Raw genomic sequence first — 24,442 nt, 5'->3', positions numbered from 1 at the left:
ATCTCGTCCCCCCCAAAAAACAAGCTGCCACAGCTACATCAGCAGAAAAGTAAAATAGCTCTTAGAATAAAGCGATGCAAAAATAATTATTTTTTCTGTCTTGTGTAAAAGCACCAAAATATAGAAAAAAAACAAAAAAACATATAAATAGGGTATCGTTGCCTTATTAAATTTACCACATGATTTTTATTCATTCTGCCACCCAAAGCGATTAAAAGAAATGTAAATTTGTCCAAAAATGGTACTAATAAAAACGTTAACTTGTCCCGCGAAAAACAAGCCCTTATATGTCTCTAGGGCAAGCCTGGACAAACCGGCCTGCGGGCCACATCCGGCCCTCTGACTGTTCCTGATGTGACAGCTCTAACGGGGAGATCATCATGGGACACTCGTCATTAAATGGATTACGTCGGAACAGAGAGCATACTGTTGGTTTATTATTGTTATTTTTACAGGTGATCGAGGGCGTCGCAGGATTTAGGCTTACAATAAAGATGGGAAACTGTGTTTCATGTTTTTTTTTCATTAAAATACTATATTCTGGCTGTTTTTTTTTTAACCCTATACCAACTCTAGGATTAATAAAGGATAGGTATCTTATTGACGCCTCTCCATTACTAACCAGGCTTGATGTCACCTTACAATACAAAGGTGACATCAGCCCCACAATTATTACCTCATATGCCACCGCTACACAGCAGTGGGAAGAGAAAGGCTAAGTGCCGGAATTGGCGCATCTTAGAGATGCGCCATTTTTGTGGTGGCTGGGGGCAGATGTTTGTAGCCTGGGGGGGGGGGGGGGGTAACCATGGTCCCTTCCTAGGCTATGGATATCTGCCCCGTTGTCGGCTCTCCAAAGTTTTTCCTTTTTAAATTAAACATATTGTTCATTAATAAACATTGGCCTTGGTATTATATATCTATCGTTATATACTGTGTATATATATATGTATAGATATATCTATATATCTATAGATATGTCTCTCTATCGTTAGAGTCAGTACCTAGCACTTGCACTGCTTAGCGCCGCAGTGTACTCAGCTCTCCTTCCTGTAGCGCCTGTGGGCGTCAGTCAGTACAGGCTTCACATACCGCTGATACCGCAGCCTCTGCCAGAGTGGCGCCGTGGGCAGATAGGTGCGCTTTCCAGCACTGTGCTTATGCTGGTTAGTGGCAACCGCCAGGGAAGACATAGTACCCGCTTTCAGCGCTAATTTACACTGTGTCGTGACCTGTGATGCTTAACAGGTCACGCTTATATGCCGGCTAGTACGGACTCTGTGAGGTAACAGAATCTGTCCTTGCACGCACTGGGTCAGAGGTTACCCGCCGGTGTCCGGCTACCTCCTGTCATATCCCATTCGTCATTGTCTAGCTGCAGTTTACACCTCTGCACGGTGGACCCCGGGCTGCGAACGCACCATATACCTTTTACCATCTTCATTATTTGGTGTGTTCCCCTAGCCATTAACACCATTCAGGATGAAAAATGGCGTTATTTAATCAGCCCAAACTGGCCCAGAGTAAATCTGCTATTCCTGCACCTTACTCATGACTCTCCCAGTGGGTCATGGCACGCGCAAACCATAACAGTAATATCTGCACTATAATATGGCGCTCCTCCCCTTCTGAGCTTGGTACTGTGCTTGAAAAGTATTTCTCTTTTACATATAGGGTACTGGCGCACTCAGGTGAAATGTTTACTACAAAGGTCCATTTTTTTCTTATTAGCCCTTAGAAAAACTATAACTTGGGGCTAAAACAAAATGTTTGTGATAAAAATGTAATTACTCTTTCTTCTCCGCCCAGTAGTATAAAAAACTGTCAGGCAAAGGTGGTATCAGTATGATCACTGCATCCCTAGATGAATTCATTGGGAAGTGTAATTTGTAAAATAAGGTCATATATAGAGGGGGGTTCTTCTGTGCCGGCACCTCAAGAGCTCTGCCAATGTGACATAGTACCCTCAAACCATTCCAGCAAAATCTGAACTCCAATATGGTGCTTTTCCCCTCTGAACTTTGCACTGTGCCTCAAAAGAAGTTTTCTACCACATATAGGGTATCATTGTACTCAGGAGAAATTACACAACAAATTTTGGAGTACATTTTCTCCTGCTATCCTTGTGAACATGACAAAAATTGGAACTAAAACAACATTTTTATGTTTTGTTTTTTTTTAATTTTCACAGAGCAATGTTGTAAAATTCTGTAAAGCATGGGGGTATAAAGTGCTCACCACATGTCTAGATAAATTCCTTGAGGGGTCTAGTTTCGAAAATGGTGTCACTTGGGGTATTCTGCTGTTTAGGCACACCAGGGGCTCTCCAAACACGACGTGACACCTGCACACAATTCCATTAAAGTCTGCGTTCTAGAATGTCACTCCTCCCTTTCTGAACTGTGCCGTGCACCCAAACAGTAGTTTTTCCCCCACATATGGGGTATCTGTGTACTCATGAGTAATTGCATAACTGTTACCATTATGAAAATGGAAAAAATTGGGGCTAAAAAACATTTTTGTGGAAAAAATGTGATTTTGTAATTTTCACAACTCAATGTTATAAACGTCTGAGAAGCACCTGGGGCTTCAGGGGCTTACCACATATCCTGTCTAAATAAGTTCCCTGAAGGATCTAATTTCCAAAATGGTTTCACTTGTGGGGGCTTTCCACTGTTTAGGTGCATTAGGGGCTCTCCAAACGCAACATGGAATCTACTAATTATTCCAGCAAATTTTGCATTCAAAAAGTCTAATGGCGCTCCTTCCCTTCTAAGGTCTGCCATGTGTCACACCGTTCTGTCTGTATCTGCTTGTCAGCGTGACAATGCATGTGTTTGCTTTAACCCCTTACGCCTTTCCCCCTAATTGAGCTGGGATACTGCTGGCTGTTAGGCCTGTTTCACACTTCCGTTTTTGTGTCCGCCAAACGGATCCGTTTCCGTTTTTTTGACGGAAACTGATGCAAACGGATCCGTTTTTTTAAAAACGGATCCGTTTTTTTGACGGATCCGCGGTAACCGTAATGGAAGTCTATGGGACAAAAAAAACGGATCCTGCAAAAAATGGCGGATCCGTTTTTTTACGGAAAACAACGGATTTTGACGGATTTGAAAAAACGGAAGTGTGAAACAGGCCTTACCTGTATAGAGCCTGCACAGTTCCCTGCTCTGCTGCGTAGCTGCACATGTGGTTAGGTCTTTGCTCTGCTGCTTGACCATCCGCATGTGCGGTCCCTGGTTGCCGCTGTGGAAGCTGTCCGCGGGCTGCGAGGTCATTTGCAGCTGGTGCATGACTTTCCACATGTGTCTAGGCTGCAGTTCCTGCACTGACTGTGCTGCAATGGTTTCTGTGTGTGCTTAGGGCATGCGCGGCCACACCTCCCCTGCTTTTATCAGGGTTAGTGTGTGTCCTTGAAATGCTGTCCCCAGCCAATTGCTGAGGGGCAGCTCCTTTATAAACTTACCCTGCCCTATGGGAGGGGCCAGAGGTACTCACAGCTCACGAAGCTCCTGAACCTTGCCATGTGTGTCTCGTGTCTGTGTCCCTGGACCTCGTCTGTTTTGGTACCAAATTCCCTGCCTTGATTTCTGCTTTGTCTTGTTCTCTCACCCTGCCCCGGTGGCGGTATATCCGGGCCTGAATCCATGATCCTGTACCTGTCCTGTACCTGACCCCATCTAAATTCGCCCTGGCCTGGAGGCGGTGTATCCAGGCTTGAATACTTGATCCTGTACCTGACTATGTCTGAACTGTCTGCTGTGTTATGTTCCTGGAATCCCTCTGTGTTTGGAGCCTCGCACCCAGTGAGTCTCTTGTAACCAGTGTTCCTGCTGAGCATCTACTACCCTGTGCTCTGACTACCATGCGGTGCTAGCTCCATGCAGGCCCAGCAATCCTACGGTTCTAGCACCATCACGCTTGAGGTCCTTCCTAGGTCCGATGCCCGGAGCCTGACGACCGCTGCCTGGAGCTTGATGACTGCAGTGGTGCCTGTAGGTCGTGTTGGATGTCCGGAACCAAACGACTCCTGTCTGATGTCTGCCGGTGACTTCGTTGTCCTGTGGGTGATCCTGATGTCTTGATGACCTCGTGTGACTTAATGACCTTGTGTGTCCTGATGACCTCGTGTACCCTGATCCCCAGCCTGAAGTCTAGCCTGATGTCCGGCCTGTGTCCTGATGTCCTTATGTACCCTTATGCCCTGCCTGCGTCCCGATGTCGCGCCTATGTGTGCCTCAGTGATCCGTTGGTGCCCTGGGGTCCACTGGGTGGTACCCTTCTGTGAGGTGTGGAATCGGGAGCCTGGCATAGCCCTGTTTCGTCTATGTACTGTGACTTTATTTTAGTAAACTTTGTTTTTGATACCTGAAGTTGTGCGGTGTTATCTAGTCCTACGTGTCTTCTTTGTCCACATGCTCAGCTGCCCTTCCCTAGTTCGGGTAGGCCCGGGTCCCCCGCTGTGGTATAGAGGGTCCATATTGCGTCACCGGGGGATGCTCGCCCCTCGCTATCTGTGTGGAGGCGCCTGCTGGGCCACGTCTGCGGCTGCAGTCGTGACACCATGTACCCAAACAGTGGCTTTGCCCCCACATATGAGGTATCGTCATGAGAAATTGCACAACAAATCTTGGGGTTCATTTTTGTTCTTGCTACCCTTGTTAAAATAAACTTTTTAATGTGGTTTTGACACTTTGAGGGGTGTAGTTTTTAGAATGGTGTCACTTTGGGATATTTTCTGTCACTTCAAATGTAATGTGGTCAATAAAAAAACGGTTTTGTAAATTTTGTTTAAAAAATGAGAAGTTGCTGGTCAACTTTTAACTCTTATAACTTCCTAACTAAAAAAATTATGTTTCAAAAAGTGTTCTGATGTAAACATGTTAGAAATGTTATGTATTAACTATTCTGTGTGACATAACTCTCTGATTTAAGCATACAAATTAAAAGTTTGCCAAGTTAAAATTTTCGCCGAATTTCCGTTTTTTTTTTTCTTCACAAATAAACGCAAGTTATATCGAAGAAATTTTACCCCTATCATGAAGTACAATATGTCATGAGAAAACAGTTTCAGAATCCGTGAGATCCGTTGAAGCGTTCCAGAGTTATTACCTAATAAAGTGACAGTGGTCAGAATTGTAAAATTTGGCCTTCTCATGAAGGTGCAAACAAACAGCCTTGAGGATAAAGGGGTTGATGAGGTCATGTGAGAATTTGATCCCATTCACATTGGTATGTTTCTGATTTAGACATATGTTGCATTTTTACCAATTCAATTCAAGTATATAAGGAGCACAACAGGGATAATATCTGATATATATGAAACGAGGGGAAGGGGAAAGTAGAGTCAGCTCATCGAATCTGGCTGGACTTGGAGCAACAATATGAAACTACCGCACGGAGACGCCTAGGTCAGGGATGGAAACGATGCGCAGGAACAAACCTGTCATGCTCACGTTGGGAAAAACGCGGCCAGTATGTGCAGTAGCTGTACGAATTTGCATGGACGTTTGCATGAGCCCTAACACTGCTCTACGGTGATATCAGGGCCCATCGACCAGAAGCAGCCTTTACAACATTAGACAAGCAGTAATTTCATGAAGCTGCACGTGTATTAATCATTCTTCAATGTTTTCATTTTAAAGTTGATGTACCCCCTCCGTTTGATCCCACGCACCTGGAGCTTATCTCTCAGAAAATAGCAACTTTCTCAGTAAACCCAATTCTATGTATAGATGACTTTTATGCAGCCCAATACACTTTTGTGTGCTGGAATGGGGAACCCATCAGCAGCTTCAAGCTTAACCCCTTAGTGACAGAGCCAGTTTGCAGCTTAATGACCAGGCCAATTTTTACAATTCTGACCACTGTCCCTTTATGAGGTTATAACTCTGGAACGCTTTAATGGATCCCGCTGATTCTGAGAACGTTTTTTCGTGACACATTGTACTTCATGTTAGGGGTAAAATTTCTTCGATAAGTCTTGTGTTTATTTATGAAAAAAATGGAAATATGGGGAAAATTTTGAAAATTTAGCAATTTTAAAACTTTAAATATTTATGCCCTTAAATCAGAGAGATGTGTCACACAAATTTCTTAATAAATAACATTTCCCACATGTCTACTTTACATCAGCACAATTTTGGAAGCAAAATTTTTTTTGTTAGGAAGTTATAAGGGTTAAAATTTGACCAGCGATTTCTCATTTTTACAACAAAATTTACAAAACCATTTTTTTTAGGGACCACATCATATTTAAAGTCATTTTGAGGGGTGTACATGACAGAAAATACCCAAAAGTGGCACCATTCTAAAAACTAGACCCCTCAAGGTGCTCAAAACCATATTCAAGAAGTTTATTAACCCTTTAAGTGCTTCACAGGAACTAAAGCAATGTGGAAGGAAAAAATTAAAATTTAACTTTTTTTTGCAAAAAATTTACTTCAGAACCAATTTTTTTTTATTTTCACAAGTGTCAAGTGTCAACTACAAAATTTGTTGTACCATTTCTCCTGAATACGCCGTTACCCCATATGTGGGGGTAAACCACTTTTTCAGCACACAGCAGAGCTCGCAAGGGATGGAGCGCCGTTTTACTTTTTCAACGCAGAATTGGCTGGAATTGAGATGGAATGCCATGTTGCGTTCAGAGGGCCCTTAATGTGCCTAAACAGTGGAAACCTCCAACATGTGACCCCATTTTGGAAACTAGACCCATTAAGGAACTTATCTAGATCTGTGGTGAGCACTTTGAACCTTCAAGTGCTTCACAGAAGTTTATAACGTAGAGCCGTGAAAATAAGAAATCCATTTTTTTTTCCACAAAAATGATCTTTTTGCCCCCAAATTTTTATTTTTACAAGGGTAACAGGATAAATCATACCCCCACAGTTATTGTGCGATTTGTCCTGAGTATGCTGATACCCCTTATGTGGGGGGGAACCACTGTTTGGGCGCATGGGAGAGCTTGGAAGTGAAGGAGTGCCATTTTGGAATGCAGACTTTGATGGAATGGTCTGCGGGCATCATGTTGCGTTTGCAGAGCCCCTGATGGTCCTAAACAGTGGAAACCCCCCACAAGTGACCCCATTTTGGAATTTAGACCCCCTAAGGAACTTATCTAGTTGTGTGGTGAGCACTTTGAACCCCCAAGCGCTTCACAGAAGTTTATAAACGCAGAGCCGTGAAAATAAAGTCTTTTTTATTTCCACAAAAGTGATTTTTTAGACCCAAGTTTTAGACCCCCAAAGTTGGTAAATAGTGGAAACCCTTCTTGCTCCAACCCTAACCCCAACACACCCCTAACCCTAATCCCTAATCCTAGTTCGCCCTAACCCTAATTCTAACCCTAGCCCTAACTCGAGCCCTAACCCTAGTCCAACCCTAACCCTAGCCCTAATGGAAAACTGAAAAAAAAATATTTTCTTTATTTCATTATGTTGGCCTAACTAAGGGGGTGATAAACGGGGGGATTATGTACTATTTTGTTTATTTTGATCACGATGATAGTTTATCATCGTGATCAAAATGAATTAATGGAATCTGCCAGCTGGAGCCTGCAGATTCCCGGCTGGCGCACTGCGTATGCGCCCGCCATTTTCCCCGGATCCAAGATGGCGGCGCCCACCGGAGAACGCCGGAGGGATGCGGGACCACCGGGAGGGGACCCTGGACCACGGAGAGGTACCGGGGGGGATCGGGGACCCTAGTTCTCTCTCCTCCGATGTGCGATCACATCAGAGGAAAGAGAAATTTAATGCACAATCGCGGCTTTTTTTGCGGTCGCCGTTATAGGGTTAATAACGGCGATCGCAAAAGCGGGGTCATGTTCTCTGGGGTCTTGGCTACCCCCGGCAGCTGAGACCCCGGAGAAAATCCGACACTGGGGGGCACTATTCACTTTCTCCACAGCGCCGTGAATTAGCGGCGCTGTGGTTTTAGTACAGTTAAATACCGCCGTTAAAAGGCGTATCGGCAGTCGCTAAAGGGTTAAATAACTGAGTTTTGGTTATGTAAATTTCCTTTTTCCAATAATGTTTTCTTATCATTCAGTTGTATATAATTCATTACAAGGAATTGACTTTGCCTTTGCATCTTCAGGTTTGTTACCTTCAATTGTATATGTTAGTTGAATAATGGTGTCAATGCTGTGTAATACAGGCAGACACCTATCCATCATGTAGTAGCATCAGGGAGGCAGCTGATTGGCTCCAAATTTATTCTACACCAGGACAATGACACCAAACATACAGCCAATGTCATTAATAACTGTCTTTAATGTAAAGAACAAGTAGTTCTGGTAATGATGATATACCACAGAGCCATGATCTGTGGGTTATAACATGAAGACACAGAAGGATTAGCACAAGCCTAAATCCACAGATCTGTAGTTGGTTCCCCAAGATGTTTGGAATAACCTCCCTGTCGAGTTTAAACTCTGTACAAGTGTATCTAGAAGAATTGATGCTGTATTGAAGGTAAAGGGTGGTCACATGACACATCGATGTGATTTTATATTCCTTTTTTCTTTTTCATTTTACATTTTGTTAATTGATAAAAATAAACTATTAACACTTATTTTTTTATAACATTCTTACTTTGCAGCATTTTTTCCATACCTGCCTAAAACTGTTGCACAACACAGCACTGTATGCAACATTGTTCATATTCTATGTTTATCCTACCTTTATAGTAGTGTCACAACTATATTGCTCTTTTATAATTGCTTATGATATACAGTGGCTTGCCAAAGTATTCACCCCCTTGGCTTTTTACTTATTTTGTTACATTACAACCGGTTTTTAAATATTTTTGTAATCCAATTTGTGTGTGATGTATCCGCACTCAATAGTCTAAGCTGGTGAAGTGAGAAAAATATAGGCATAAATTAAATTTATGGGATTGAATAACTAAAAATTGGCAGGTGCATATCTATTCACCCCATTTGCGATTAAAGCCCCTGAAGATTTCTGGTGCAAGCAATTACGAGGGGCACCTGAAAACTTCGAGGTCCACCCATGAAATCTTTTTTGCATGGTCTTGTTTTGCAATGCAATATGTTATTTACTTAGTTGAATGGTCTCATGAGCAATCTGGATTTATTTTGATTTTTTTTGTTTCCGTTACAGCATTTTAAAGTTGGGTCGCAAGGCTGAAATATGGAAATGGAGAAGTTGGCAAAGTTCACACATCGGCTGTTGCAATGGCTGCAATTCCACCTTCCACAAAGGTGCTTTTTCATCTGTGGGAATAGGTGATAGTCCGAGGGAGCCAAATCAGGGGAATAGGGTGGGTGCTGAAGCAGTTGGAAACCACAGGAGTGAATTGCAGCAGCTGAATGTATGGAGGAAGGAGCTGTGGTCAGTTGAGACCAAAATTGAACTTTTTGGCTACCAAGGTAAACACTATGTCTGGCGCCAAACCAACACAGCTCATAACTCCAAGAACACCATCCCCATTGTGAAACATGGTGGTGGCAGCATCTTGCTGTGGGTTTTTTTCAGCAGCAGGGGCAGGGAAAATGTTTTGCGTTGAGGGGAGATGGATGGTGCAAAATACAGGGATTTTGTGGAGCAAAACCTGTTTCAGTCTGTCAGTGATTTGAAACTGGGACAAGGATGTGTAAATGTTTTGGAGTGGCCTAGTCAAAGCCCAGACCTTAATCCAATAGAGAATCTGTGGTCAGACTTGAAGATTGCTGTTCACCAGAGGAAACCATCTAACTTGAAGGAGCTGGAGCAGTTTTGCCTTGAGGAATGGGCAAACGTCACAATGGCAAGATGTGGAAAGCTCATAAAGATTTATCCAAAGCAACTTTCAGCTGTAATTACCGCAAAACGAGGCTCTACAAAGTTCTGACTTTAGGGGAGGGGGATAAATAGTCATTCACAGTTAAGTGTTCGGTTATTTTGTCCTATTTGTTGTTTGCTTCACAATAAAAAGAAAACCAAAATGTTCACAGTTGTAGGCATTTTTTACATTAATTGATGAAAAACCCTAAAAAAAACACAATAAAAATCTAGGTTGTGAGGTAACAAAACACAAAAAAATGCCAAGGAGGTGAATTCTTTTGCAAGCCACTGTATGATGCTTTAAAAGGTGATCATACTTTATATGTGGTTGAAAAAATGTCAAATACAATATTATTGTATTGTTATGCTGCCTTTATTGTCTTATTGAAAATAAAAAACAACTTTAAATAAAAACTTATAAAAAAAATAAACTGAAAGCAAAGCTTTTATTAAAGTAAAAAAAAATGCAAAAGCATGAAAATGAACCTTCCATGACTACTTAGACACTGTTCTTTTTTTAGTATTGTAAAAATTCAGACAATTTTTCTCAAACACAAGCAATCATTTTTCAGTTTGCATTGTTCCAAAGCAAGACATAAGCCAAATTGTAAAAAAAATAAAAGAAAAAATATATGTGACTTTTTGTATATGATGACCATGGCTGGCACGACAGATAAACATTTATTCAACCCAAGCATACTTACAGTCCCGTGCCCGCATGCTCCGGGCGCTGGCTCTGGAGAATTTCCTGACAGCGCGCGCTATGAGGATTGACAAGTCTGTAGTCACAAAGTGATTGTACAGAGATAGGGTACACGTCACTCCGTTGGTTCAAGGTGCATGGAAAAGGATACCACTCCTCAAATCATATAATACAAGAAGTTCTGGCACTCAAAGGAAGTATATGCAGGAAAATTTATTTGTACAACTGATTCTCCCAAAATCATGTGACGTTTTAGTCTACAACTCAGACCTTCCTAAGGCTTAACCAAGGGGCACTCTAGCCCCTCTGATAGCGCTGCGTATATGCCGGATTATGCACCTACAAGGACTTCCACCCTTTGTCCCAGGACACTGATCCTAATAAGGAGAATGTTGCTATTTCTCGTGGCTGTCTTTCATGGATTTTCCATGCATGTATACCTCCATACCTCTAGTCTGCGGAAGGTCCGAGTTGTAGACTGACATGTTACATGATTTTGGGAGAATCCGTTGTACAAATAAATTTTTCTGCATATGCTTCCGTTGAGTGCCAGAACTTCTTGTATTATATAAAGTGATTGTAGACTTGAGCCCCAAATAAGCAACTATTGCCAAATGGTTTAGCACTAACCAAGATTGCACATGATGAGTGACCTACAATCAGAAAGGCTTCTGTGGTCACCACAGAATTGTAGGTAGACAATATTAGGGGAGTAGGAACATTGATAGATAAGCTTTCAGATACTCATGGACTTGTATAGCAGAAACATCTGCTAAAATCCTGGCAGGGTTAGGCATCCCTAAAAGTAGGCTGGGGTGTTTTTATGGCTTAATCCCTTAACGAACTCCGATACACCTTTTAACGGCGGCAGTTAAGGGTGCTTAAAACCACAGCGCCGCTTTTTAACAGCACGGAGGTTTAAGGTTATAGCGCCCCCCCCAGCGTTGGAATTTCTCTGGGGTCTCGGCTACCCCAGAGAACATGACTTGGGTCGGTTTTTACCTACCCCGGTGTTGCGATTGCTGTTATTAATGGTATAAAGGTGACTTCATAAAAAAGTCTGATTTTCCATTTAATTTCTCTCTCCTCTGTTGTGATCGCACATCAGAGAAGAGAGAAATAGGGTCCCCCAATCACCCCCCCAGTACCTCTGGTGTCCGTGCATGCCCCCTGTAGTCCCTCGGGCCGTCGTCGACTTCTTCCGGGAGAAAATGGCGGGCGCATGCGCAGTGCGCCTGCTGAGATCTGCCAGCACCCAGCAACAATAGGAGATTTTTCCTACTGGTTCATTTTGATCACTGTGATAGACCCTATTCACAGTGAAAATAAAAAAAATAGTAAATCGAATCTCCCTTTATCACCCCCTTAGTTAGGTAAAAATAATAAAATAAAAAAATGTATTTATTTCCATTTTCCCACTAGGGTTAGAGTTGGGCTAAAGTGAGTTGGGCTAAAGATAGGGTTAGGGTTGGGGCTAAAGTTAGGGTGGGGCTAGGGTTAGGGGTATGTTATGGTTAGGCTTGTGGTTAAAGTTAGGGTTGGGATTAGGGTTAGGGGTGTGGTGGGGTTAGGGTTGTGATTAGGGTTAGGGGTGTGTTGGGGTTAGGGGTGGAGTTAGAATTGGGGGGTTTCCACTGTTTAGGTACATCAGGGGCTCTCCAAACACGACATGGCCTCCGATCTCTATTCCAGCCAATTCTGCTTTGAAAAAGTCAAACGGCGCTCCTCTCCTTCTGAGCTCTGCCGTGCGCCCAAACAGTAGTTTACCCCCATATATGGGGTATCGGCGTACTCAGGACAAATTTCACAACAAACTTTGGGCAGCTAATTTCTCCTGTTACCCTTGGGAAAATAAAAATTTGGGGTAAAAAGATCATTTTTGAGGAAAAAATGTTTTTTTATTTTCACGGCTCTACATTATAAACTTCTGTGAAACACTTGGGGGTTCAAAGTGCTCACCACACATCTAGATAGGTTCCTTGAGGGGTCTAGTTTCCAAAATGGTGTCACTTGTGGGGGATTTCCACTGTAGGCACATCAGGGGCTTTCCAAATGTGACATGGTGTCCGATCTCAATTCCAGCCAATTCTGCATTGAAAAAGTCAAAAGGCGCTCCTTCCCTTCTGAGCTTTGCCGTGTGCCCAAACAGTAGTTTACCCCCACATATGGGGTATCGGCATAATCAGGAGAAATTGCACAACAAATTTTGTGGTTCATTTTCTCTATTTACACTTGTGAAAATAAAAATTGGTTCTGAAGTAAAATGTTTGTGAAAAAAAGTTAAATATTCATTTTTTCCTTCCACATTGCTTCAGTTCCTGTGAAGCACGTAAAGGGTTAACAAACTTCTTTAATGTGCTTTTAAGCACCTTGAGGGGTGCAGTTTTTAGAATGGTGTCACTTTTGGGTATTTGCTGTCATATAGACCCCTCAAAGTGACTTCAAATGTGATGTGGTCCCTAAACAAAATGGTTTAGTAAATTTTGTTGGAAAAATGAGAAATCGCTGGTCAACTTTTAACCCTTATAACTTCCTAACAAAGAAAAAAATTGTTTCCAAAATTGTGCTGATGTAAAGTAGACATGTGGGAAATGTTATTTTTTAAGTATTTTGTGTGACATCTCTCTCTGATTTAAGGGCATAAAAAATAAAAGTTTGAAAATTGCAAAATTTAAAAAATTTTCGCCATATTTCCATTTTTTTCATAAATAATCGCAAGTAATATCGAATACATTTTTTGACTAACATGAAGAACAATGAAAAAAAAAAACAATCTCAGAATCAGTGGGATTCGTTAAAGCGTTCCAGAGTTATAACCTCATGAAATGACAGTGGTCAGAATGGTAAACATTGGCCTGGTCATTAAGTAGCAAATTGGCATCCGTCACTGGAAAGGTACATAAAGCAACTTATATTGAGAATTTTTGGGGGATCCTCACCAATCGTTGGAGCTGGTGGCAAAGCTTTAAGCTTTATATGGAAACACTTACACATTAGGACTTCACCAAACTTTACACTTAAGATATAATATGAAATATAAACAGTATAGTCCCTTATAAAGTGAGTAACAACGTAGAAAAGTAATATAACAAAAAGTAAAAGTCAACTATTGACAATATATTCTTCTAAACCCACAATTATCACCACCAACAAAAGAAAAAGGTGATAGATATAACGTCAGACACATAATAATTAATACATTATAATTTAGAAATGTATTAGTACAAAGCTAGCTATTGAGGATAAACATACAAAAGTATGACTGAAAGCCAATGGCTCCTGGGAGGAAAAAACGTAGCTTTCTCCTGGTAGTCACTCTTTCAGAGGCAGCCAGACAGCTTTCCAATCTTCAGGTTACTAGCTTTTGAGGTCATAACAGATTCCCTTTAATCGGAGCTATACATGGTTTCTCGTAAATGAGAACAATGTTTTGAGCACCATATTCATACGTACAACAAAGTAATAGGAGTTGCAGCTCGATCCATTTACCTTGCATTGATAGTGCACGTTACTTATACATTTCTCTTACTTTTTCCTTCATTGGTGTTGTTAGTTCCCCTTTATTGAGATACCTAGTCGTTTACAAAGTAATATTTCAATTGTTTAAGACATATCTAGCACCTTTGTTATTTTGTTGTTGGTGATACACAATTATTTTCAGTGCCTCTCAATTATTTTCTATTTTACCAAGGCCTGTTAGGTGACATTTAGGTTTGTGTAAACCCAACCATTGTCTATCTCATAATCCAGGAAAATATTTGCCTCTTCAGCAAATTCTTGGAAATTTCTCAAGACGTTTTCCTCATCAGTGTGTTGATCTACCGAATATGGAAAAAAATCGCTATAATAAGATGTTTCACATTCTGGGTATGAGGGTTTTTCTTCAGTTCTAACACCGGTCATGAGGCTGGAATTTTTGCCAGAAAACTTCTCTCCTGAGTGTGTACTTCTGTGGGTGGCAAGAGTGGAGCTACTAGAGAATGACTTCCCACACTCTGGACATGTAAGCGGCTTCTCTCCTGTGTGGATTCGCTGGTGTCTGAGAAGATGAGGCTTACTGGTGAAATACTTGCCGCAGTCCAGACAGACAAAAGGTTTCTCCCCAGTATGAGTCCTCAAGTGTTTTAGAAGATTTGAATCTTGATTAAATTTCTTTCCACATTCCGAACACTCAAAAGGTTTCTCCCCTGTATGGATTCTCTGGTGTCGGATAAGATGAGGGTTACGAGCAAAGCTTTTCCCACACTCCTTACAAGCAAAAGGTTTTTCTCCCGTGTGTGTCCTTTGATGCATGATGAGGTTTGAACTGCTGGAGAAAAATTTACCACATTCGAAGCATTCATACGGCCTTTCTCCTGTGTGTGTCCTCTGATGCCGGATGAGATGCTGACTATCAGAAAAACATTTCCCACATGCTAAACAAATATACGATTTGTTTCTTGTTGTGCTTGAGTCATTTAAACAGTTATTGTATGTGACCATTGACAGATTGACATCTGCTGGTTCGCTACTGTGGTCTTTGCTTCCAGAAGGATCCTTTGTGAATGAATTTACTAAGGGAATATAAAAGTCTTTACTAAACTGTTCATTGGTAAATGTTGATTCATTACTACTGTTGGAGGACTTATGAGAAGATGTGTTGGAGTCTGTGAAGTTCCTACCAACACATGAGAAAGGCTCCTCCTTAATAAGAGGAGACAGAACTCTAAGATGTGTGGATGAATACATTTTAGAATCGTTGAGGCTTGTTTCATCACATGATGCTTGTTCCTTCTTAATATTGGTTTGATATTGCTGCATATTATCTGTGGGTGTATAAATCTGGGGATGCGAGAAATTTATGCCATCAAATGTGACTGGTTCTTCCTTAATATAAGGAGAAGGCTCATGATGAGTATGATTCATAGGTGTATACTTTTCAGGTTCTGCAACGTTTTTCTGAAATGTTTCCTTTGCATGCTGAGAAGTATATAGTTCAGTATTGCCTTTCGATATAAAATTGTTTTGATTGGTGAGGTCTAGTCCATCATCTAGCTTTTCTTTTATATGAACAGATGGAGATTTTTCTGTGTGATCTGTAGATGTGTAGATGTTGGCATCTTTATGGTGCCCTCCATCACATGGGACTTGTTCCTCATTACTATGAGTCAATGGACTTTGTCTAGTAGCAGCTTTAATTAGGTCTGAAGGAAAGAAGCACAAAGGTTTGTTAGTTCATTAATCTTCTATACATCTTGGTGATCAATCATCATCTTACCTAATGATATAATGGACTGTTGGTTTTCCATCATGATGTGATTGTACAGATCCTTGTGTCCTTCTAAATACTCCCACTCATCCATGGAGAAATAAACAGTGACATCTTCACACCTTATAGGAATCTGACACAGAATAATACAGTCATTATCCACTTGCCTTGGTACAATGTCACAGTTTTCCCAGCAGCGCTCACCTCTCCAGTCAGCAGCTCAATGATTTTGTTAGTGATGTCTAGGATCTTTTGACCATTGTTCCTTATGTCTATCATTGATTTATGTGGAGGCACCATTAGAGAAGACTGTTCATAATCAAAGACAAAAAGGCACATATATCAGGTCACCATAGCATGTTTTAATTTCTTAAACATGCTTATCTAATTTTAGGAAAGATATCTGGCAATAAACTTCTAATTAATTAATTAAAGGGGTATTCTCAAGTTATTATTTTGCTTTAATTAGTTAGACGGCATGAAAATAAGCAAGTTTTCAATTGACTTGCTTTTTCTATGTGCTGTCATTTTCCTGCAATGAGAGATTTTATCTTTCATAGTATAAAGCTGGTTTTAATGGAGCTTGGTCACTTGTGCCCAGTGTGCCTTAGTTACATTCAAGGAGAGAAGTTAACTCTTCACATACCAGCCACCTCTCTCTAGCCCACTGATTTCTATACACCAGTTATCTGCTTACCTCTATCCCCTTCCTTCTCAGCTCCTGACTGAGCTGCTGTTATAAATCTTGAATCACAATCCCCAGCACCCAGAGCTTTTTGCTTGCTCAAATACAACTGTGTTGTTTAAACATAGTGATAGCAGTTTACACTGAATGCCACAAAATACATTAAATGACACGAGGAATGTATAGCACAAAATATAAATAATTTTTATTCACAATGAAAATCATGTTACATAAAAATTACACACAGATGCCACAAACCATCAAAAGGTCGCCTGTAGTTTGAACAAAAGCACTGCTGAATCCACTGAAATAACCATTTACTAGTGCATTAAATAGCCAAAATAGCCATTCAATTACAAGGCAATTGCCGCTAAAATCCATATTACCCTAAAAAACGCTACTGAATATACATATATTCATGCAAAGAGAAAAATGGAGCAAACAGGTGTATATAGTAAAAAAGTAGTCATCTTTATTAGGTAAGTACAAACAAGTATAATGACAAATGGTAATAGATAAAATCGTGAGAACAACGACACCGCAGGATAAAAGACCAGAAGCCCCCGGGCACAGTGACAGCCACCATGCATGTCGTGGCGTACAAATATGTGTAACTCAATAATAAGTATTACCACGTAGCATCCACCTGGGCAGTGCTGCACCGCAGAATGTAGGTGTGGAAGTATCCAAGAGGCGCTGAATGCGCCAAGTATAGAGAGCGGTATCTTACCACTGGTGGAGGCAGAGGCTGGAAGAGTCCGGGGCCAAGTTAGGGGCAGACCCGACGCGCGTTTCGCGTGTTTAAACACACGCTTTCTCAAGGGAAGTGAGAAAAGCGTGTGTTTAAACACGCGAAACGCGCGTCGGGTCTGCCCCTAACTTGGCCCCGGACTCTTCCAGCCTCTGCCTCCACCAGTGGTAAGATACCGCTCTCTATACTTGGCGCATTCAGCGCCTCTTGGATACTTCCACACCTACATTCTGCGGTGCAGCACTGCCCAGGTGGATGCTACGTGGTGATACTTATTATTGAGTTACACATATTTGTACGCCACGACATGCATGGTGGCTGTCACTGTGCCCGGGGGCTTCTGGTCTTTTATCCTGCGGTGTCGTTGTTCTCACGATTTTATCTATTACCATTTGTCATTATACTTGTTTGTACTTACCTAATAAAGATGACTACTTTTTTACTATATACACCTGTTTGCTCCATTTTTCTCTTTGCATGAATAGATTACTCTTGGAGTGGGTGCTTTGTGGCTTTTCGCCTTAGGGGGGCTGTTTGTACAGCTTACCTTTTTGCTGACATCTAGATTATGTCACTGAGGTTTGTGTATTTATGAATATACATATAACCTGAGTGTGTGTCCAAGCTGTCACCGCGACCCACCCCGACGCGCGTTTCGCCTGTTCTTCTTCCGGGGGGAGTGTCTAGGAGGAGGCTGGAAGTCCTTATGGGGGGGTTTTGGTTTTATTGTATTTTATTTGTTTTCATTTTGCATTAATTTTATTTTTTGTTGCATTCATGAGGGATTGTCCTTATAGTCTGGTGTCGGTTGGCTTTCCCTTGGACTCCTTTTGAAGATCTTCTGCAAGTCTGAATTCCTTGGTGAAGATTTGCCTACGGTTTTCCAATTGTTTGGGAAGTTTCTCCAAAAACTTGTGAAGGAAAATTTTTTTTTTTCTGAAATGGACTTGGTTTTACATCTTTTATGATCTTACATTAATGTGTTTAATTAACTATGAGAATCCATGAGGTTATATATTTTTGTATTGCTGTAGTTTAGGTGCTATCATTCGGTGTCTCCATCAGGCAGTATGGGGTTTGTTCATGGTTAGACAATTAGCCAGGATTTTGGTTAGATATCCACAGCGGCTTTTAGGGATTAATAAATATGGTATAATGAATTAATTCTTTATTTGAGCACTTTATTTTGGTAATATATTTTTACACATATGATTATTTCACCCTAATTCACATTTAATATGGGTTGTTATGCGGTTTCTGTATGGGTATATGTTGCCCAGTTTGAATTCCTCAAGTCTGACATTAAGAGGTTAAGGCTTGTTTCCAATAATGCACATCGCACTTTATTTAATATTATAATACACTTTATTAATAGGCACTATGCATTTTCTGCCGGTTTATGTGCGCATGCGCTTCCTGGATCGCCCTGAATCTCCCAGTCCCGGCACTAAGATGGTAGCGCGTGACTTCCACCCGGTTCCCGCTTGTTGGTAGTCAGCGGTCCATTGTCCGGAGGTGGGTGGTTCCATGAGGTGCGGTCTCGGCACCGGATGCGCCGCTGTATTCCCGGCTTGTCGTTAGTACATTCCTCATTCATTAACATGTGGGCCGTCACTTCTTATGTGATTGGTTACCGGCAATATATAAGGACTTACAGCCTCCTCCTAGACACTCCCCCGGAAGAACAGGCGAAACGCGCGTCGGGGTGGGTCGCGGTGACAGCTTGGACACACACTCAGGTATTGCTGACCTATATGTATATTCAGTAGCGTTTTTTATGGTCTATTACCCACTTTATGGAAAGGATGTTGATTGCAATGTAGCTAAAATTACGGGCACTAGGTCTTGATACAAATTGATGTCATACTGGCATTTTATATAATATGGATTTTAGCGGCAATTGCCTTGCAATTGAATGGGTATTTTGGCTATTTAATGCACTAGTAAATGTTTAAGGCCGGTTTCACATTAGCGCTTTTTCAGCGCGCGCACGGCCGGGGGTAGCTCCGCCCCCGAGCCGGCTCTCTGCCCGGCGTGCCCGCCCCTTCCTTGTAGCGCCGCCTCCTAGCGGACAGCGGCGCCTGCGATCGGCGCACCCTATCTTTAGCATAGGGTGCGCCGATCGTGCGCAGGCCGTGCGCTAGTTGCGCTTTGACCTGCGCTGCGCACTTTTGACGTGCGCCGTGCGCGCCAAAATCCGAAAAGTTTGATTTTGGCGCGCACGGCGCACCGTCAAAAGTGCGCAGCGCAGGTCAAAGCGCAACTAGCGCACGGCCTGCGCACGATCGGCGCACCTTATGCTAAAGATAGGGTGCGCCGATCGCAGGCGCCGCTGTCCGCTAGGAGGCGGCACTACAAGGAAGGGGCGGGCACGCCGGGCAGAGAGCCGGCTCGGGGGCGGAGCTACCCCCGGCCGTGCGCGCGCTGAAAAAGCGCTAATGTGAAACCGGCCTAATTCAGTGGATTTAGCAGTGCTTTTGTTCAAACTACAGGCGACCTTTTGATGTTTTGAGGCATCTATGTGTAATTTTTATGCAACATGATTTTCATTGTGAATAAAAATTATTTATATTTTGTGCTATACATTCCTCGTGCCATTTAATGTATTTTGTGGCATTCAGTGTAAATTAGATATTGCGGACTGTGACCCATGGTTTGTTTTGGGCTTTAAGGACTAATATGTATGCATAGTGATAGCAGTGCAATTAAAGAGAAAAGTGGAGTAACCATAAACCACAATGGAATGTAGAAGAAATAGAAAATAGATCTTTATTATCACATATAAAAATAATATCAAACATTTATAAATACATATAAGAGGTAGACATAGAAGGAATAATCCCAGTGTAGCGCAAGGTAAGCATCCCTACATATAAGGTGACAGCAAGCAGAAGAACCATGTGCTGCAAATAAAATTAGGGCTTAATCTAGGCACCAAAATATACTGTGCAACTTATCCAGAGACAATGTCTCTATATTTATACCTAAAACATCCAGGTGCTATATATAACATAATGCCAAGGTAAACTGAGTAATTTCTGTCTCAAGGAAATATATCAATCAATTCTAGGATCATACCCAATATCCATAATGCTCATGCCACTTACCCATAAGGGAATAATAATGCAGGGAGGATACCTTGCTCAACCCCGACGCGCGTTTCGCCTCGGCTTTCTCAAGGGGAGGTGCCTTTATTATATTCCCTTATGGGTATAAATATAGAGACATTGTTTCTGGATAAGTTGCACAGTATATTTTGGTGCCTAGATTAAGCCCTAATTTTATTTGCAGCACATGGTTCTTCTGCTTGCTGTCACCTTATATGTAGGGATGCTTAATGTCGCGTCCGTCTGCGGGTCTGGGCTGCAGACAGACAGCGCCCCGAGTAGCACCGACACCCTTTACCCCTATACAGGGATCTGGATTTACTGCAGAGCCCAGGAAGCGCTGTCTGAACAGGAGCAGAGTGCCAGAGCAGAACGGTCGCAATAGAACAGCAGGAAGGGAGCCAAAAATAGAGTCGGAAACCAGGCGAGCAGTGGAGGTACTGAAACGGCAGGCAGAGGCAGAGTCGAGAGTCCAGGCAGAGGTCGAAAACCGGGAGAGTAGCGGAGGTACAAAATCGTCAGGCAGTAGAGGGGGTCAGGAATCCAGGCCAAGGTCAGCGTCAGTAATCAGGAGAAATGCAAGGTACAAAAACGGCAGGCAACAGAGTAGTCAGAAGTTCAGGCTGAGGTCGGAGTTAACGATAGGCAATCACAAGTAACACGTAGGGGAACCAAGAATATATCCGGCGGCTTGCAAGCCCAGTCCCAAGGTATTTGAGGGATCAGGTCGTCCCTCACAGGCTCCCGGGCTGGTGATGTCATCAGGACCGCCCCTAGGACCAGACCTGATGATGATGCACAAGCCCCTTCATGACTGACAGAGGAGCGGAGTCTGCGTCCAGTAGAGGCCTGCGCAGAAGCCCTTTCATTGTTGCCGCCCTCACTCGGGCGCGAGCCACGGCGCCTCCTAGTGGTTGAGGGCGGAACAGCAGGCCCCGAGATCGACGACGACATGTCAGTCCGGCGTCTCCTGGTGGCCGAGGCCTGGACAGCAGGCCCCGAGCCCGAGGGCGGCGTGACAGTCCGTCGCCTCCTAGTGGCTGAAGGCGGAACAGCGGGCCCCGAGTCTGACGGCGACGTGACACTTACCTTGCGCTACACTGGGATTATTCCTTCTATATCTACCTCTTATATGTATTTATAAATGTTTGATATTGTTTTGTATATGTGATAATAAAGATCTATTTTCTATTTCTTCTACATTCCATTGTGGTTTATGGTTACTCCACTTTTCTCTTTAATTGCATGATATTGGGAGTACTCCACAATTACTTAATTAGTCCTCATTTTTGGTGGGGGAACTATGATTGTTTTTCAACTGGTTCCTGACCACGTTTGATAGTTATGAAGGTTTTGAACTTTTTTCAATAGTGATAGCAGTGTAGACTCCAGAACAAACCAATGATAGCTCTATGTGTTACAGCAGACCTTGTGTTGAGCTTTATAGTTCTACTAATATTTCAGTCTGCAAATCACCAGAACTTTTACTCAAGGAAGAGTGCCAGCCTGAAACCAAGAAGTGATGAGACTGTAAGAAGACGACACTCCTCTGAGCTGCTCAATAGATAACTTGAGAATAACCCTTTAAAGAGGCACTCTAATATTTATATTAGGTATACATAAGTAAGTGTGTGTGTTATTTAGGCTAGTTTCACACTAGCGTTTTGGAGCGCAGCGACGGCCTGCGCACGGCCGCCGCTAAGCTCCGCCCCCTGCTGCGCCCCCGCCGGTAGCTCCGCCCACCGGCACATGACGCTGCATGCGCCCTGCGTCCCCTATCTTTATCACAGGGGGCGCAGGCCATGCGCAGTATGCGTTTGGCGGCGCATGCGCCTTTTTGACGGTGCGCCGACGCAACCAAAATGCAGCAGGTTGCGTTTGGCGCAGGTCGGCGCACCGTCAAAAGGACGCATGCGCCGCCAAACGCATACTGCGCACGGCCTGCGCCCCCTGTGATAAAGATAGGGGACGCAGGGCGCACGCAGCGTCATGCGCCGGTGGGCGGAGCTACCGGCGGGGGCGCGACAGGGGGCGGGGCTTAGCGGCGGCCGTGCGCAGGCCGTCGCTGCGCTCCAAAACGCTAGTGTGAAACTAGCCTTAGTGTGTTAATATGCTCACAAACTGCAGTCTTCTCTGGTTTCTAGGACTGCTCCGATCCTCTTCTGGGGCACGATTTCAATTCCGACTTGCTGGATCACACTAAGTTTTATGTGTGAGCCGGAAGCAGCTTTTACAGTGTAAGCCTTTGGAGCAGGGGTGGGTAACTTAAAGACCACGAGCTACTTATGGCCCGAAATGTCACTTACTCCAACCCCTGGGCACATTCCTATGGACCACAGTGCTTAGGTCACAGGGCTAGTTTTACTGGCCATCAGACCTTTAATTTTTCCTTAGGCTGTATGTGCATGCAGCATTCACTACTGAACGATGCGATTTATGCATTGCTGGATTATGTATTCATGCTGGGCATTTGTGGGCAGATAGCTCGCTCCCTGCTCCTATCTCACTCTTATCATGAAGGCTGCAATCCCGGTGTGTCCTATGTCATGTATCTAAAGCAGTCTTAGCATTTCTTATGTGATGTATACACAACAGGTCAAGTGTAAATTGTCATATATATACACCATTACCAGTGTATTCTATGTAATGTCGATACACCAGTCCCAGTGTCTCCTATGTGATGTATGTACACCAGCCCCAGTATATTCTTTGTAATGTGTATACATACCAGTCTCATTGTATTTTATGTGTTGTATACATAGCAGTTACAGTGTATACTATGTAATGTATACTGTATATACCAGTCTCACTATATCCTACACGATGTGTATATATAACAGTCCCAGTGTATATGTGATATGTATATACAACAGTCCTAGTGTATCCTATGTGATGTGTATATATACCAGTACCAGTGTAGCCTACGTGATAAATACAGCAGTTTCAATATCTTCTCTGTGATGTACGGTATATACACCTATCCCAGTGTGTACTATGTGATATGTATATGACAGTCTCAGAATCTTCTATGTGACATAGCTGCATCAGTCTCAGTGTATCCTAAGTTATATATATGTAAATATTTATATGGAAATCCCAGTGTAGCTTACATGATATATATATAACAGTCTGTGTCTCTTATGTGATGTATAAACACCAGTCTCGGTGTCTCCTTTGTGATGTATACAGTAGTCTCGGTGTCTCCTATGTGATGTATATACTGCAAACCTCCCACTTCTTGAGTCCTTTAAATGTAACGTGAGCAGTGATGAATTTGTCACCTTGAACAGACCTACTATACAGCTGTGTTCGGACAACTTACTGCTGCAAATTCTTTCCAAATCATTGCAAAGAGTTCACTGTGCACAAGACTGACACAAATCTGGAAAAGCAGTTAGTAACATGATCATTACCACCTAACATCACACTGCACGAAAGAGAAGCAGTTCCAGTCATCAAACTTGGGGTGAATTAATTGTTTGACCAAATATACCAGGATCATTTTCAAGTTGATAATTTTGTACACCCCTGGAATGATAGCACCAAGTGGCTGTAGGTAGAAAAAAGGTTTGTAACCTAGGCAGGAACCTTGTTTTGACACTCTATAGGCTTGCATAGTAAAAATCACGTCTAGCTCACACATAAGCCCTAGTGTGATCCGGCAAGTTGGAAAAGAAGTAATATGTTAGAAGAGGACCAGAGCAGCGCTGGAAGATAACGATCTGTGAGTATATTAACACACTACAATTATGCTATATTACACACCTTACACAGGTTTAGCAAAAAAAAAAATATTGGAACTGCTTTAAGTGTCTATCCAACATCAGGAAACAAAATTTCTCACTTCTCCAGTCAGCAAGTAGATAATCTCCAAGGCAAGGTGTAGTATCTTCTCTGTCATCTGACTATTCTTTTTGTCCATCGTTTGGTCTTTTGAATAATAGTTGATAGCTTTGCCTGGTTTCTGTGGCAGATCATGAAGACCCCTAAGAAGAAAGTTTATTATTGTACACTACTATTTGTACAGGCAGATACTAATTCTAGAGATATCCTTTGAGTTCTCCAGGATCAACTGCAAAGTTTAATTGCAGAATTTTTAATATGCGTTTAAGGAGAATTAGGCTATTTGCTTCATTAAAGCAGCTTGGAATAACAAG

The 24,442-nt window shown here is 42.5% G+C and overlaps 1 protein-coding gene across 1 annotated transcript in view; it reads right to left on the bottom strand.

Moving 5' to 3' along the window:
* Positions 1 to 8,258: 8,258 nt before the first annotated feature.
* LOC141100105 (uncharacterized) overlaps positions 8,259 to 24,442 on the bottom strand; it is a 145,399-nt gene continuing 129,215 nt past the window's right edge. The window contains exons 2-5 of the mRNA XM_073588337.1: positions 24,130 to 24,271; positions 15,947 to 16,051; positions 15,752 to 15,875; positions 8,259 to 15,677 (exon numbers count right to left, since the gene is read on the bottom strand). Coding sequence (XP_073444438.1) covers positions 14,191 to 15,677; positions 15,752 to 15,875; positions 15,947 to 16,051; positions 24,130 to 24,271 — 1,858 coding nt within the window. The 3' untranslated portion in view covers positions 8,259 to 14,190. The remainder of the gene's footprint in view (positions 15,678 to 15,751; positions 15,876 to 15,946; positions 16,052 to 24,129; positions 24,272 to 24,442) is intronic.

The sequence above is a fragment of the Dendrobates tinctorius genome, unplaced genomic scaffold, assembly GCF_039654945.1.
Source record: "Dendrobates tinctorius isolate UK_male_01 unplaced genomic scaffold, ASM3965494v1 ptg000103l, whole genome shotgun sequence".
Classification (NCBI taxonomy): domain Eukaryota; kingdom Metazoa; phylum Chordata; class Amphibia; order Anura; family Dendrobatidae; genus Dendrobates; species Dendrobates tinctorius.
Note: the sequence above shows the minus strand (reverse complement) of the source record. Positions and strands in the feature narration are given on the sequence as shown.